Source organism: Lissotriton vulgaris, chromosome 11 (assembly GCF_964263255.1).
Source record: "Lissotriton vulgaris chromosome 11, aLisVul1.2, whole genome shotgun sequence".
Classification (NCBI taxonomy): Eukaryota; Metazoa; Chordata; class Amphibia; order Caudata; family Salamandridae; genus Lissotriton; species Lissotriton vulgaris.
In genome coordinates, this window is record NC_141699.1 from 195,505,725 (window position 1) to 195,518,275 (window position 12,551).

Sequence of the window (12,551 nt, forward strand, 5' to 3'; positions counted from 1 at the left end):
GCGGGAACTAGGGAGGGCACTCGCACCAAAAGAATGGCGCTGCATTTACTACAGAGCTCGACACTCTGCATATTATGCAGGTCTCACTGAAACCTTAACTAAAGTGGCCACCTACTGGTACCACACACCTGAGCGCCTTCATCACTTCGACCCCCGCATTAGTGACCGCTGTTGGAGAGGGTGTGGGGAACTAGGCACATTAGAACATTTGCTTTGGAGCTGCGACCGATTGCAGAGGTACTGGAACACAATTCTGGATGATATAGACTCACACCTAGACACTCAACTCCCCAGGTTCCCAGCCTATATCCTTCTAGGGCTGCCCAATGGCTTGATGTATCCCTTGAAATCACAGAGAGGCCGCCTCATCGCTATTGCACTAGGAGCAGCCACACAAAACATCTTAGCACACTGGAGGACCCCGCAGGCCCCCCCACATACAGGTTGGCTGCATAGGCTGTGGATGGTGCTCGGCATGGAGAAACTGTCGCTTGTGCTGGCAGGTAGAGGGGAGGAATTCCCGGAATTGTGGTGGCCCTTTCTGTCACTACTCACAGGGGAGTTCCGAGAATTGAGTTGTCCAAGATACCTGCGCCTTCTGCGTCTGGCCGACACCCCCATCCTAGAACAGAGGGAATCTGTGCATGTGCGGAAGGCCACACCTTGCTGATCCTTCCATCTCCTCCCTTTCCTTTCTTGTGGGGGCCTTCCTTTTGATTTGTGGACCGAGGGGGGAGGGTGGGGGGGGGTCGTGTTGAGTTGATTTGTTTTTGGAAGTTCTACGTGACCAATACTGCTGACCAGCTGGTAGCAAGTACTTAGTAAGATTGTCTTTACTGAAATGGAGTCTGTATCGCGATGTCTGCAGAGGAGATTGAGGTCTTGTTTTCTCTGAAATTTCAATAAAGAGATTTAAACCATAAAAAAACTGTGCTCTGTTTCATTTTACAGTGTGCATGCTGTAAACCAGCCTGCCCTTCTACAAGACATTTTCCATCAACACTGATGTCCCAAAGGCAATGAGAGAAGGAGTGGGAAGAAGTTGTTCTTTTGTGTCATTCCCTATTTTGCGATGTATAAATCAATCACAAAGTTTAGTAAATCATTTAAAACTATTACAAAACACTATCAGTTAAAAAACGTAGAATCTAGTATCAAAGTGCTAATATGTATATCGGCAAAGAGGGCAAAGGTAAACAGAAAGTACTAGACCTCAGTAACCGAAATTAAAAACAGGTTATTCGTAGCTTTGAAAGTAGATATGCTGCTGAAGGTGTGTGTAAATCATTGAGTAGTGCAGAGGTACGCGGAGCTCAGCAGCTGAAACAAAACAACAAGCACTAGCAAAGACAATAAGTCAGGCGTGGCCACCAAACCTTTGGCTTTGGCCAAAGACACAATACAATTAAAAATATTAAAGGGTGAGGGCGTGGCTAGCAGCCGCCCATGATGGCTGTATAGCTGAGAAGCTCCGTGGGTGAAGCGGCCCTAACATAAATCCGGCACAGTAATCCACCATAAATTAAGGCTCTGAGGGCTGACCCTGAGGTCCGGGACCGGGCGGCATCGACCAGCAGACATCCAGGAACGATCCGAAGACGGCAACACACAACGCGATCGGAGGAGATCAGCGGCCTACATCGCAGCAGTAAGCAGCGGATTAAAGTACACAGAGGCCCGGGAGGAAGTGAGGGAGAAGAGGGCTCGGCAGACCGGAAGGACACCCTGGCGCGATCATCCCTGGAAGTCCGCATCACTGACTCGGCCCGCAGAGTCCCGAGCGGCACACAACACGCAGCGGGGATCGGGGGGGGGGGAGGGGAATAAATAAATAAAAGAATCCCAAGACGCCGCATCACGACGTAACTGCTAAGGGGGCAGAAGAAACCAGACTCGGAAAACGGTTGGGGAAAAAAATTAATTAATTTTTAAAAAAAAGAAACGAAAATAAACCGGGACCAGGGAGGCAAACACTAGTACCCGGACAGAAGAAACGTGACGTGAGGCGGGGGAAAGTAAACGGGTGCGGGCACTGGTGCGCCACTACGGACGGCGCACTTTAATCAGCACTGACGGTGAGCAAGAGCGCATTGCCGCCCCCCCCCCCTCTCCGGCATGTAGCAATGAGTGGCGTAGGGGGGAAACAAGTACTAGTGGCGGCCTAACCCCCCACACAGTGTCAGAGACCGGCGCAGACTGGGACCGGAGGGGAGAGTAATGGGGTGCGCAGACTTCAGCGATTTATTGACTGACCCCCAGCTACAGCCACAGAGAATGTCAGCAACGGCTTAATGAGTGTGGAAGACGGCGACATAGGGGAGACGCCATACTGAGAGCGAGCACCCAGGGACCATAAGTCTCCGCAAATCCGAGCTGACCTACTGTAGGGGGTTGCACCCAACACGCCAACCTAAAGCACCCCACCCCCATTGGCTCATACAGCATGAGTGCCAGTGCCTGTGGAAACCTGCCAGACAGCAGCTCACGTTCACAGCATCACCCACTGTTTGGGGAGCGACCGCAACAGCACCGGTGAGAATCAGACCAGCATCGCATCGCGACACATCGAGACACGCCCAGACTCAAGGAGGTCGGAATCGCCTGTTAGGAAGCACACAGTGGGCTAAAACCGAGCCCCGAACCCAGCGCCATACCTTAACTCACTCTGAGCCTGGCAACTGATGCTACTGATAAGCCAAGGTAATACCCCTCCTAGGAACAAAATGGCAGGCAGAGGACCAAGGAACCAAACAACACAGGCGAAACTAGACAAATACGCCTACGACAAAAACTTTCCGCCCTCAACGGAAGGGCGACCATCAACCGGGAAAACGCCAGAAGGCGAGGGTGGGAAAAAAGTGACACTGGAGGACATTATGAAAGCACTGTCCAGCGTGCAAAGAACAGTAGAAACGATCTCGACCGACGTCTCTCTGCTGCGGGCCGTCTTCCATAAAATGGCCGAACGGATCAAAGAAGTTGAGGTGGTCACAAAGTCCTTGGTGGAAGATACCTCAGAACTACAAATGGTAGTGGCGCGTATTGTGGTAGAAAATAAGTTGCTACGGGAGAAGTTGGACGACCAGGAAGGACGCTCAAGAAGGAATAGCGTAAGAATTATTGGAGTTCCCGAGTCAGAAGGCACCAAGCTATGGACCTCTACGTGGAGAAGCTAATCAAAACGAGATTACAACCCAAAGGCCTATCCAATTTCTTCTCAGTAGAAAGGGCTCATAGGGTTCCCGGTAGAAAGCCAAAGCCGGGAGCAGCCCGAGACCAATACTGGCCAGACTATTCAATTTTCGGGACAGAGATGCAATTCTCCTAGCTGCACGAATCTCCCCACCAATCCAAATACACAATTCAACAATAGCCTATTTTCCCGATTACACTGCGGAGGTCTCTCGCCGCAGGAGAAGTTTCATGGATGTAAAGAAAGCTCTGAGATCGAAAGAACAACCATACTCTATGATATTCCCCGCGCGGCTCAGGGTGGTAGCGGATGGTAGAACATGGTTCTTTAAGACACCAGAAGCTGCATATGATTGGCTGGAGGGATGGCGACAAGTGGAAGCGCCGCGACGCACGAACAGAGACCACCGGCGCCCAAAGGATAATGAAGGGGCTAGATCACAGACGTCGGTATGCGAAGATCTTGACAGTTCGCATGAACAGCAACCAGAGGAACATGACCGCAGGCCGGGCTGCTGATTAACCGACACACATGGAAAGGCGTGTTGCCTCAAGAACTGAAGGCCGGGCCGTCCTTGGGCTCTGGACTTAGGCGGGCACAAGAGGCCGAGAAGGGCCGCTACTACCATGGGACCTTTTACCCCGACAAGCAAGTACAATGGTTTGGGGAGGGAATAAGCACTCTGCTAAGTTGGGGTGGCGGGCGGTTATATGTCCGTTAAGCAGGGAGGCAGGGAGGAGGGGAGGGTTGGGGGATACAGTTTCTGGTTTATTTTTCTGGGTTATGGCAGGATACGACGATACACGCATGGCAGGCCCACAACTGCACAACACAAGCATTGATGTCATCACACGACAGCGACTCCGCAGATCTCAGTAGGTCCTTCATGGCGCGCAGTTCGCAGGGTAGCGTCCATTGTGACACGACACGAGAGATCCCAGTGCCACCCCTGCGGATAATAATGTGGAATGTAAGAGGTTTGGGCGATAAAATTAAGAGGGGTCTGGTACTGCAGGCCTTGAAAAGACATAGCCCAACAGTTGTCCTGCTGCAAGAGACACATCTCACTGGGAGGGCATGCCAAGCGCTAGACAGAAGAGGGTACAATATGGCGGCACACACTGAGTTCACTTCGGGCTCGAGGGGAACAGGTATCCTATAAAAAAAAACTCGTCATTTATACTGCTGCAGACTAAGATAGATGACCAAGGGCGCTTCGCAGCAATCCAAGGCCAATGGGAGGGCAAACTTCTGAACATAGTGTCAGTATATGTGCCTCCACGCTCCAATCGGTGGCATTGCCGGCATTAGGAGAATTTATCTTAACCCTACCAGAAGGGGACCTCATTATAAGGGGTGACTTCAACACAACCATAGACACGACAGTAGATAGGTTCCCGGCGCGACCGCAAACATTGGGACCCTCCCGGTTCCAGGGATTCATAGAGGCAATGGGACTAGTAGACGTCTGGCGGCACACGCACCCAGCAGCAAACCAATACACATACCACTCCACGATACATAATAGTCTATCGCGAATAGACTACTATCTGATGGTAGGATTGAGAATACAGAATGTAGAAGACGTGGAAATTAGACCAAGGGGCATCCCAGACCACTCCCCGCTGCTATTGACTCTCTCCTGCAGGGAGAAATCTCGCAAGGGAATATATCCAATTTACCCTAATTATCTTAAAATCCCCAGCATCAGAAAAGAACTAAAAAAAACTACTAAACATTTCTTTGAAGAAAATACCACCTCCGTAGAATCACCATCAATACTTTGGGAAGCTTACAAGACGGTCCTTAGGGGGCAGGCCATAGCCTCCATCACGGGGCATAAACGCTCACAACAAAAAGAACTGGCTGAATTAGAGCTCACCTTGCACACGGCGAACATAGCACACATGGCAGATCCCTCCTTAAGCACGGCACACAACTTAGTTACTTCAACAGCGCTATAGGGACCACCTGAAACACCGAACCGTTGACTACATTACTACAACGACGCACAAAGTTTATGACGTGGGAGATAAAGCAGGGAAAATGTTGGCATGGTTGGATAAAAAGGGGGGAGGGCCCAGGGGGATACAACAGTTGTACTCAAAGGAAGGTACACTACAGACACATCCCGAGGAGATAGTACGCACACTGGCGGAACATTTCAAGGAAGTCTACACTTCAGACCGGGAAGTATTAGAATCAGAAGCGCTCGACTCGCTTAGCCACATAGAAACTCGTACCCTCTCACCCGAAGCGGTCACGGAACTAGAGGCATACCTCACGACCGACGAACTACAGACGGCCATAGGAGCGGTACAATCTGGGAAAGCACTGGGCCCCAACGGGATCCCCATAGAATGGTACAAGCTCATCTTCGATACAATAAGCGCACCGCTATTGGTAATGTATAATGACAGTTTAATGAATGCAATACTCCCACTGGATCAACGTACAGCGACAATCGTGGCAATCCCTAAGCCAGTTAAACCCCCAACAGACTGCGCTTCTTATCACCAGATATCACTGCTAAATGCGGAAGCCAAAATCTTAGCAAAAGTCTTAGCAAACAGACTAATGTCCCACCTCCCTCAATTGATCCACCCGGACCAATCGGGTTTCATGCCACACAGAAACACTGATCTTAACCTCAGGCGTGTTCACGGAGTACAGGCACGGGCTCCGACGCTGTCAGAACCGACAGTAATAATGTCGCTGGATGCGAAAATGGCATCCGATCTAGTAGAATGGCAGTACCTCTTTGCAGTCCTGTGTCATATGGGCTTTGGCCCTAAATTCCAGGCCTGGATACGGCTCCTAAACACGAAACCAGTGGCTCAGGTGACGGTCACATATCACATACTGTACAACTGGCCAGGGGGACACGCCAGGGCTGTCCGCTGTCGCCATTATTGTTCGCGTTGGCGCTGGAACCGCTGGCGACCTTAATTAGGACGACACCATTGGTAAAAGGCATCAGCTGGACGGAGGGGTGGGAAGATCGCATCTCACTCTACGCCGATGACATGCTGCGATATCTTAAGGACCCCGACAATAATATACCAGAGCTCCTTGAGATATGCAACACACACGGGAAAACATCAGGATACACGATAAACTGGTCCAAATCAGTTCTATACATTTTGAAAGGTCCAGACCCGTCCCTCCCCACCGACTGCCCGAACGTAATAGCAAGAGATTCCTTTAAGTATTTAGGTATACACATCACCAGGGATACGGCAGAATTCTTTAGCAAAAACCAGGCGTCCCCTTTAGAACGGCTGAAACGCGATGTCAAACACTGGGCGTCCTTGCCCCTAACACTTCTGGGGAGAGCAGCACTGTACAAAATGATGGCCCTGCCGAGATTTCTCTATGCCCTTGACAACACACCCTACCCGATACTGCCACGGTATTTTAGGCAAGTCGCGGCACAGGTTTCCACCCTTCTGTGGGGCAACCTACCGGCACATATAGCACATCTTAAAGTGAATAGGAGCTGGTATGACGGTGGGATCGCATTGCCGCACCTACAGTTGTACTACTGGGCGGCGCAACTCAAAACCATCAATCTCTGGATTCACGCACCCCAAGATGATCCAGCGTACAGGGCCGACAGGTTGCAGTTGGGCACGAATAACATGCTGGTGGTGCTATATACCAAGTCTGGCCGCACTACTAATAGGGCCCACAAAACACACAGTTGCGCTGTAGTATGCAGCACAGGCGAAATTGGGGTGAAAAGGGACGATCACTAAACTCACCCCGCTCAGGGACACCAAGGCATTAGGACAGTTGAGAAACAGCAAGGGCTTTACACAGTGGGACAATATTGGAATCTCCATCGTGGGAGACTTGTGGGATAAGGGGACAGTGATTCCCTTTTTAACTCCAACAACAATATGGCTTGGGTCCGACTGAAACATACAGATACGTACAAATTAGGCATGCTTTGCTAACGGCACTCCCAGCTGACACTGACATCCCAGAGGCCTCGCCATTGGAGGACCGTCTACTCACAGATTTCATGCAACAACGCGCAACGTCCCTCACATACCGAAAGCTACTTAACAACTTGCCCGATCCTACACTTCGACTACGGGATAAGTGGGTGGAAGAAGTAGGAGATATGTATGATACGGAATGGTTGGCGGCCCTGGCATCCCCTAGGGAGGTGGGCATCTCTGCCAAGTTCCGACTGGTGAAACTTAAATATTACATTGTGTGTACTATATCAGAACCACTTTACAAGGGATGCAACGGGCGTCACATCCCTTCTGCCTTTGAGGGTGCGGGGAGGAAGGCACGCTTTTTCATAAACTGTGGGAATGTCCAGCAATAATAGAATACTGGCGACAGGCCCTGCGCACTATTTCACAGACACTAGAGGTTTGCCTCCTCCCTGAACCACAAAAATGTATTCTGAATATATGGGACCCCACTGATCTTACTCGCCAATGTCAAACCTGGGGAACACTCGGCCTCATGATTGCAAAGAGAGACTTAGCGCAGAGATGGGGCGCGGCAGACCCCCCACGCTAGCGTTGTGGTGTAGAAATATGGGCCTGATTATGGTAACAGAGCGTACAGTATATGCGACCAGGGGAAGCCCGCGTAAATGGAATAAAATCTGGCCACCTTGGAATACTTTCAGAGGGAATATATGCGAATTGCTGCCGGAGGACGACAATGATAGTTCAGATGACGAAGATGAAGAGATCTAGCGATGCAATGCATAAATGGACCTGAACAGTCAGTTGAGAAGTGTAATACATAACTAATGCCTTGAGAATTGTTCGACTGCCTAAGTTTTGCTGATTGAAAGCAACATTAACGTATTATTATTGTCATAACTGCAACTGTTTTCTTAAATAAAAACATTTTTTTTTAAATATATAAAAGGGTGATCTTACAGAGACAGCAAACAGCCATAGAAACCCCAAGTATTTAGTCACAGCTGAATCTAAGCCTATTAGCAGACATTAAAAAAATAGGACCATCTCGCTTTCTCACCTTTTTTCTATGTTACACTAGGTGAATGTGGGCTTTGTAAATGTTTAAGTCTATCAGAGTTGGGCTATTTTAGTAGTGGCAGCAGACTGAGGCATCCCCTACCCCAAATTCATTGTAAGAGGGGAGGTATGTTGTAATTTTGGTGCAACTTGTGATGCCGCAGATCTTTTGACAATATTGTTTCTGCCTTGAGCACTAGGACATCCTTATTGTTGTGATTAAAAAAAATGAGAACATAAAGTACAGGGTTAACCGAAAGCTTTTGTAAAAAGATAAATGCTGGTCGAACCTGGCTAAAATGTGCCATTTTTAAAAGGGAGATGATATATGACTACTTGGGCACCTCATGAACTCTACAACGCATGTCCTGTGGAGACTTTCCGTCACAACCACAGGGCAAGAGATTCTGACACTTGTTTGTTCCACAAGGATGAGCCAAAAGGAGATGGGAAAAATCTAACCGAAACCTAGTTAATAAAAAGCGATTTATCTACTTTTAACCCATGAAAGGTAAGGCCCCTTCTTCTCTATCCAGCATCTGCTTTCTAAAAAAGGAATCCTTCACCCAACTATAATCATTATTACAAATTGTATCTGGGTTTCCCCTTCCCAAATTTATTAAAGAGTCCCTGATTTATTTGAGCCAGGGGATATGGTGAAAATACTCAAGAGCCAGACAATCCTTTAAAATCTCCTTATGTCCTAAGCCAAATTTTCAACAATAAAGAAAGAGGGCGGTAACCCAAAATATCAGAGAGGTAGGCCACATCAAATTCTTCATGTACTATAAAGGTAGGAGTACCCCCTGCGCCACACAAAGTAGCCGTCTCAAAGTGTTACTCCAATTTTCAACACGTCATGAGTGATGTATCCCCAAAACTCGCTTTCATAGGTTACTTTGGAAATACTCTTGGCCCTGTAAATCTGCAAAAGAGTCCCAGTTGGTCTATTGCCCAGTTGAGAAGCAAAGTTAAAAACTGCAGCATTAGCTATAAACATCAATTAAAATACATAAAAGCAGTCATGAATGCACTTCATTGAGTGCATGCTGAGAAAGGGTGGTTTTATAAAGAACTGTTTCAAACGGACACAATCTGGTATGCTGTGAAATAGCAGCAGCCAGATAAAAGTAACTCCAAAAGGAGTCAACAACACCTTTAGCAGGAGACAGGGATTGAGAAAGCTGGAGTGTGCTGTTTGCTCACATAAAAAAAAGAAGTGCTGGTAAAAAGCATTCTTTTATGCTGAGATATGGATACCTTTTATTGATAACACGGACTATTGATGTTGTTGATTATGATGTACATTATACTTCTTCTTTCCTTGCATTTTATTTCCCTATGGGAAATCTTATGCTGTCATGTACACAATATAAGCTAATTTTTCCTGGAGTTGTTATGAAAAATCAATTAAAAAAAGGTATAAAAAAAACCAATCTGGTATCACATCTGTATCTAAAGACAACACTAAAGTAATAAAGTAACATAAACACTGATGGGAACTAACATTTGTATGGATGTGCGTCTTGTGACTGAGCTAAATGCAGTCACTCAAAGTGAAGGTGGCCAGTGGCTGACGTTGGCTGACACGATGGCCCATGCTGTATTCTGTAGCGGGTGTAAGCAAAATGTCATTGACACAACAGACCTGTGGTTCAAGATTGCTGTCTGAAAACCCCTTTATGTAAGTTTATTATACATATAGTTTAAGTAAAATCAAGAGGTCTTGGCTAACACCAGACCTAAAAATGCAAGTTAGTCACAGGTCTTCGTAAGCTGGCATGTGTGTGTTGCGAGATAAATTCATCAATAGATGAGTGAGCTAATCTGGAAGACTCCCCTGAGCTAGTGCTGCTGAAGTCAATATATTTTTAGGTTGAGCAGCTTTCATAAACGTCGTGAAGGCTGCCAAGAGCCGTTAGTCTTTCAGATGAAAACATTTTTCTGAGCCCTCCATGCATGTTGTGGACACTGAATCCGTGAAATAATGGCTTTAGAACCTTTTTTTTTTAGTTCAATACTAATTATCAGGCAAAGAAGATGGAGCAGCTTGGTTGATTTTGTATTACATCCAGTGCTTTTATTACTGACGGTGTAAGAATCCTCATTTTTCAAATGCTTTTAAAAAGGCCATATTACAAATTTGATATTTTACCAATTCCTTTGGTGCACAATTGAAATCCAGAGATCAACTGTTAAATTTGGATCTTTTCTGTGTTTATCTTTTCCCAGAAGATGACATTTACAATTTTGTTACTTTACTAGTATTTTATTATTGAAGATATCCTGGCCAACTTCTATTTCAGCACATCTATCTCTAATGTAATTTGTGTCTTGCCAGTTGAATTGGGGAGGCTGAAGATTCGCCTAAAGAGATTGTACCAGGTCAAGTCATGGACCTTTCCAGCCCCCCAAAAAACTAAATTCTATAACTTATATCTGGTAGGAATTTTCTTGTTTACAGAATCGGTACCAGAGAGCCTGAAAGCTAAACCACTTTTGATTTTAAAATTGAGAATCGATTGTTATTTTAGTGAGCCTTAATTAATTAATTAATTGCAGGTTTATATAGCGCTAGGATCGACTCCCGGAGGAGTATCTCCACGCTTCGACCGCTGCGAAACCCTTCCTGGCTTCCCTGAGAGATGGTCCCTTAATGGGTATCTCCAGGGTGAGACCAGGCATCCCCGGCGGTCTGGTGGGGCCGTTAGTGAAGATGAGGCAAGCTAATGCCCAGAGTTGCCGAGTGTGATCGCTGATCAGAGTGGGCACCGAGGCGAGAGAATTATCGAGTCCGCTGACCCAGGTCCAGAAACCTGCCGCGTCTGGAATCGAACCCTGGTCCCGGGCCGTCCTCTGCTCTCGGGTCTGCCGCCTCTAACCAGTGAGCCACACTACTACTACTACTACTACTGTGGAGAGTAGATATTCATTGCCTCACTGCATGCTTTCTCATTGGACTACCTCGATTTCAACATTCACTTGACACAGTCTAATTGTGTGCCCCCGAGGATTTGTGTCTGGGTCCATCTTTGATTAATTAGCTGCCACATAATCTATTTTCATTAATACCTCTGAAAATGATATTTGGCTACATTTGTGCATCTGATCATCTTCCAAGCTGTTTCCTGTCCTTGCATTTTTATTACACTCGCTCAGTGGATATGACCACCTGTATTTTTAGGCCCTGCCCTCGAATTCTAACCTTCTACCTACCAACTATATTTATTGGAATATATTGAAACCAAATATGCCAGCATTCTTTTTATACTGAAGATCAGGTTAAATTGCATTTCTCTATCCATTACTGTTGAAAAAAGATGAATGGGAATAAACTAAACAAACTTTTTCTGGTGTGACTTGCCTGAGTGTTCTTTTGCAAACTTAACGTTTTTGTTTTTGATAAATTTTAAACCTAATGGTGTGGGTTTACTTTGGCACAAACAGGATAGTGTTTTTATTTTGCCACACAATCTTAAATTCTCTCTAAAATCGAATTAGGCAATTTGTATTTGTAAATTCTTTTTCATTTCAGGATTGTCTCAGCCCAGTACCTCCAAGACATTGTTTATGAATGGAGCCTGTTCCCCATCATTGTTCCCTTCACCACTGACTCCCTCCCAACTGGAAGTAATTCCTGACTATGGGTAATGCAGACATTTTTATCTAACACGTGTAACTTACCTAACCTGTCTATTTTTATCATGCTGTAATAAGCTCATGATGCTCTGCTTTTTAATCACGTTTTTCTTTGGTAGTGATAGGAGAGAAATACATTGTATCTATCCAACAGAGAACTGTATCATCTCTGACAGTGAGCTCAATATATGAAAACTGTTGCAAACAAAGTACTTATCATTCAGAAAAAGTGTACATGGTAAATTTATGTTTAAAATCAGAGACATTCAGACTTGCCCAAAATAGTGTTTTTGATCCTGATCCTCTATTTACATTCAGTTCAAATGGTTTTCATTGTAGGGTTTTAATGTTTAATATGCATGTTTATTTCTGTCAATACATTTTAGTTAGGCAACATTATCTTCCACACACTAAACCACCTTTCTTTTTCTGCAAACATAGAACTTTCTTAATTACCTTGTGGCATCTTCAGTGCATTTCTAAGAAGGTCCTGTTGCTTTCCATTGTCCAGTCATAGTTGGGTAACTCACTAACACTGAAACTAAATCTCACCAGTTTCTCTGCAAGTTTTCTATCATACCAAAGGGAGGGAGGCAGAATCGTTCAAAGGGAATTCACTTTGCTTCCAGTATTTTACAAATGAATGAGTTAAGGGGAAGTGAACACACTCTCGCGAGCAGTCTCTACAAATTTGTGTCCGTCCAGGT

General features: G+C 46.2%; 1 protein-coding gene across 1 annotated transcript in view; it reads left to right on the forward strand.

The window, feature by feature from the left end:
* Positions 1-12,551, forward strand: part of USP30 (ubiquitin specific peptidase 30) — a 446,442-nt gene that overhangs the window by 348,401 nt on the left and 85,490 nt on the right. The window contains exon 12 of the mRNA XM_086943095.1: positions 11,741-11,852. Within this exon, the coding sequence (XP_086799221.1) occupies positions 11,741-11,852 (112 nt within the window). The remainder of the gene's footprint in view (positions 1-11,740; positions 11,853-12,551) is intronic.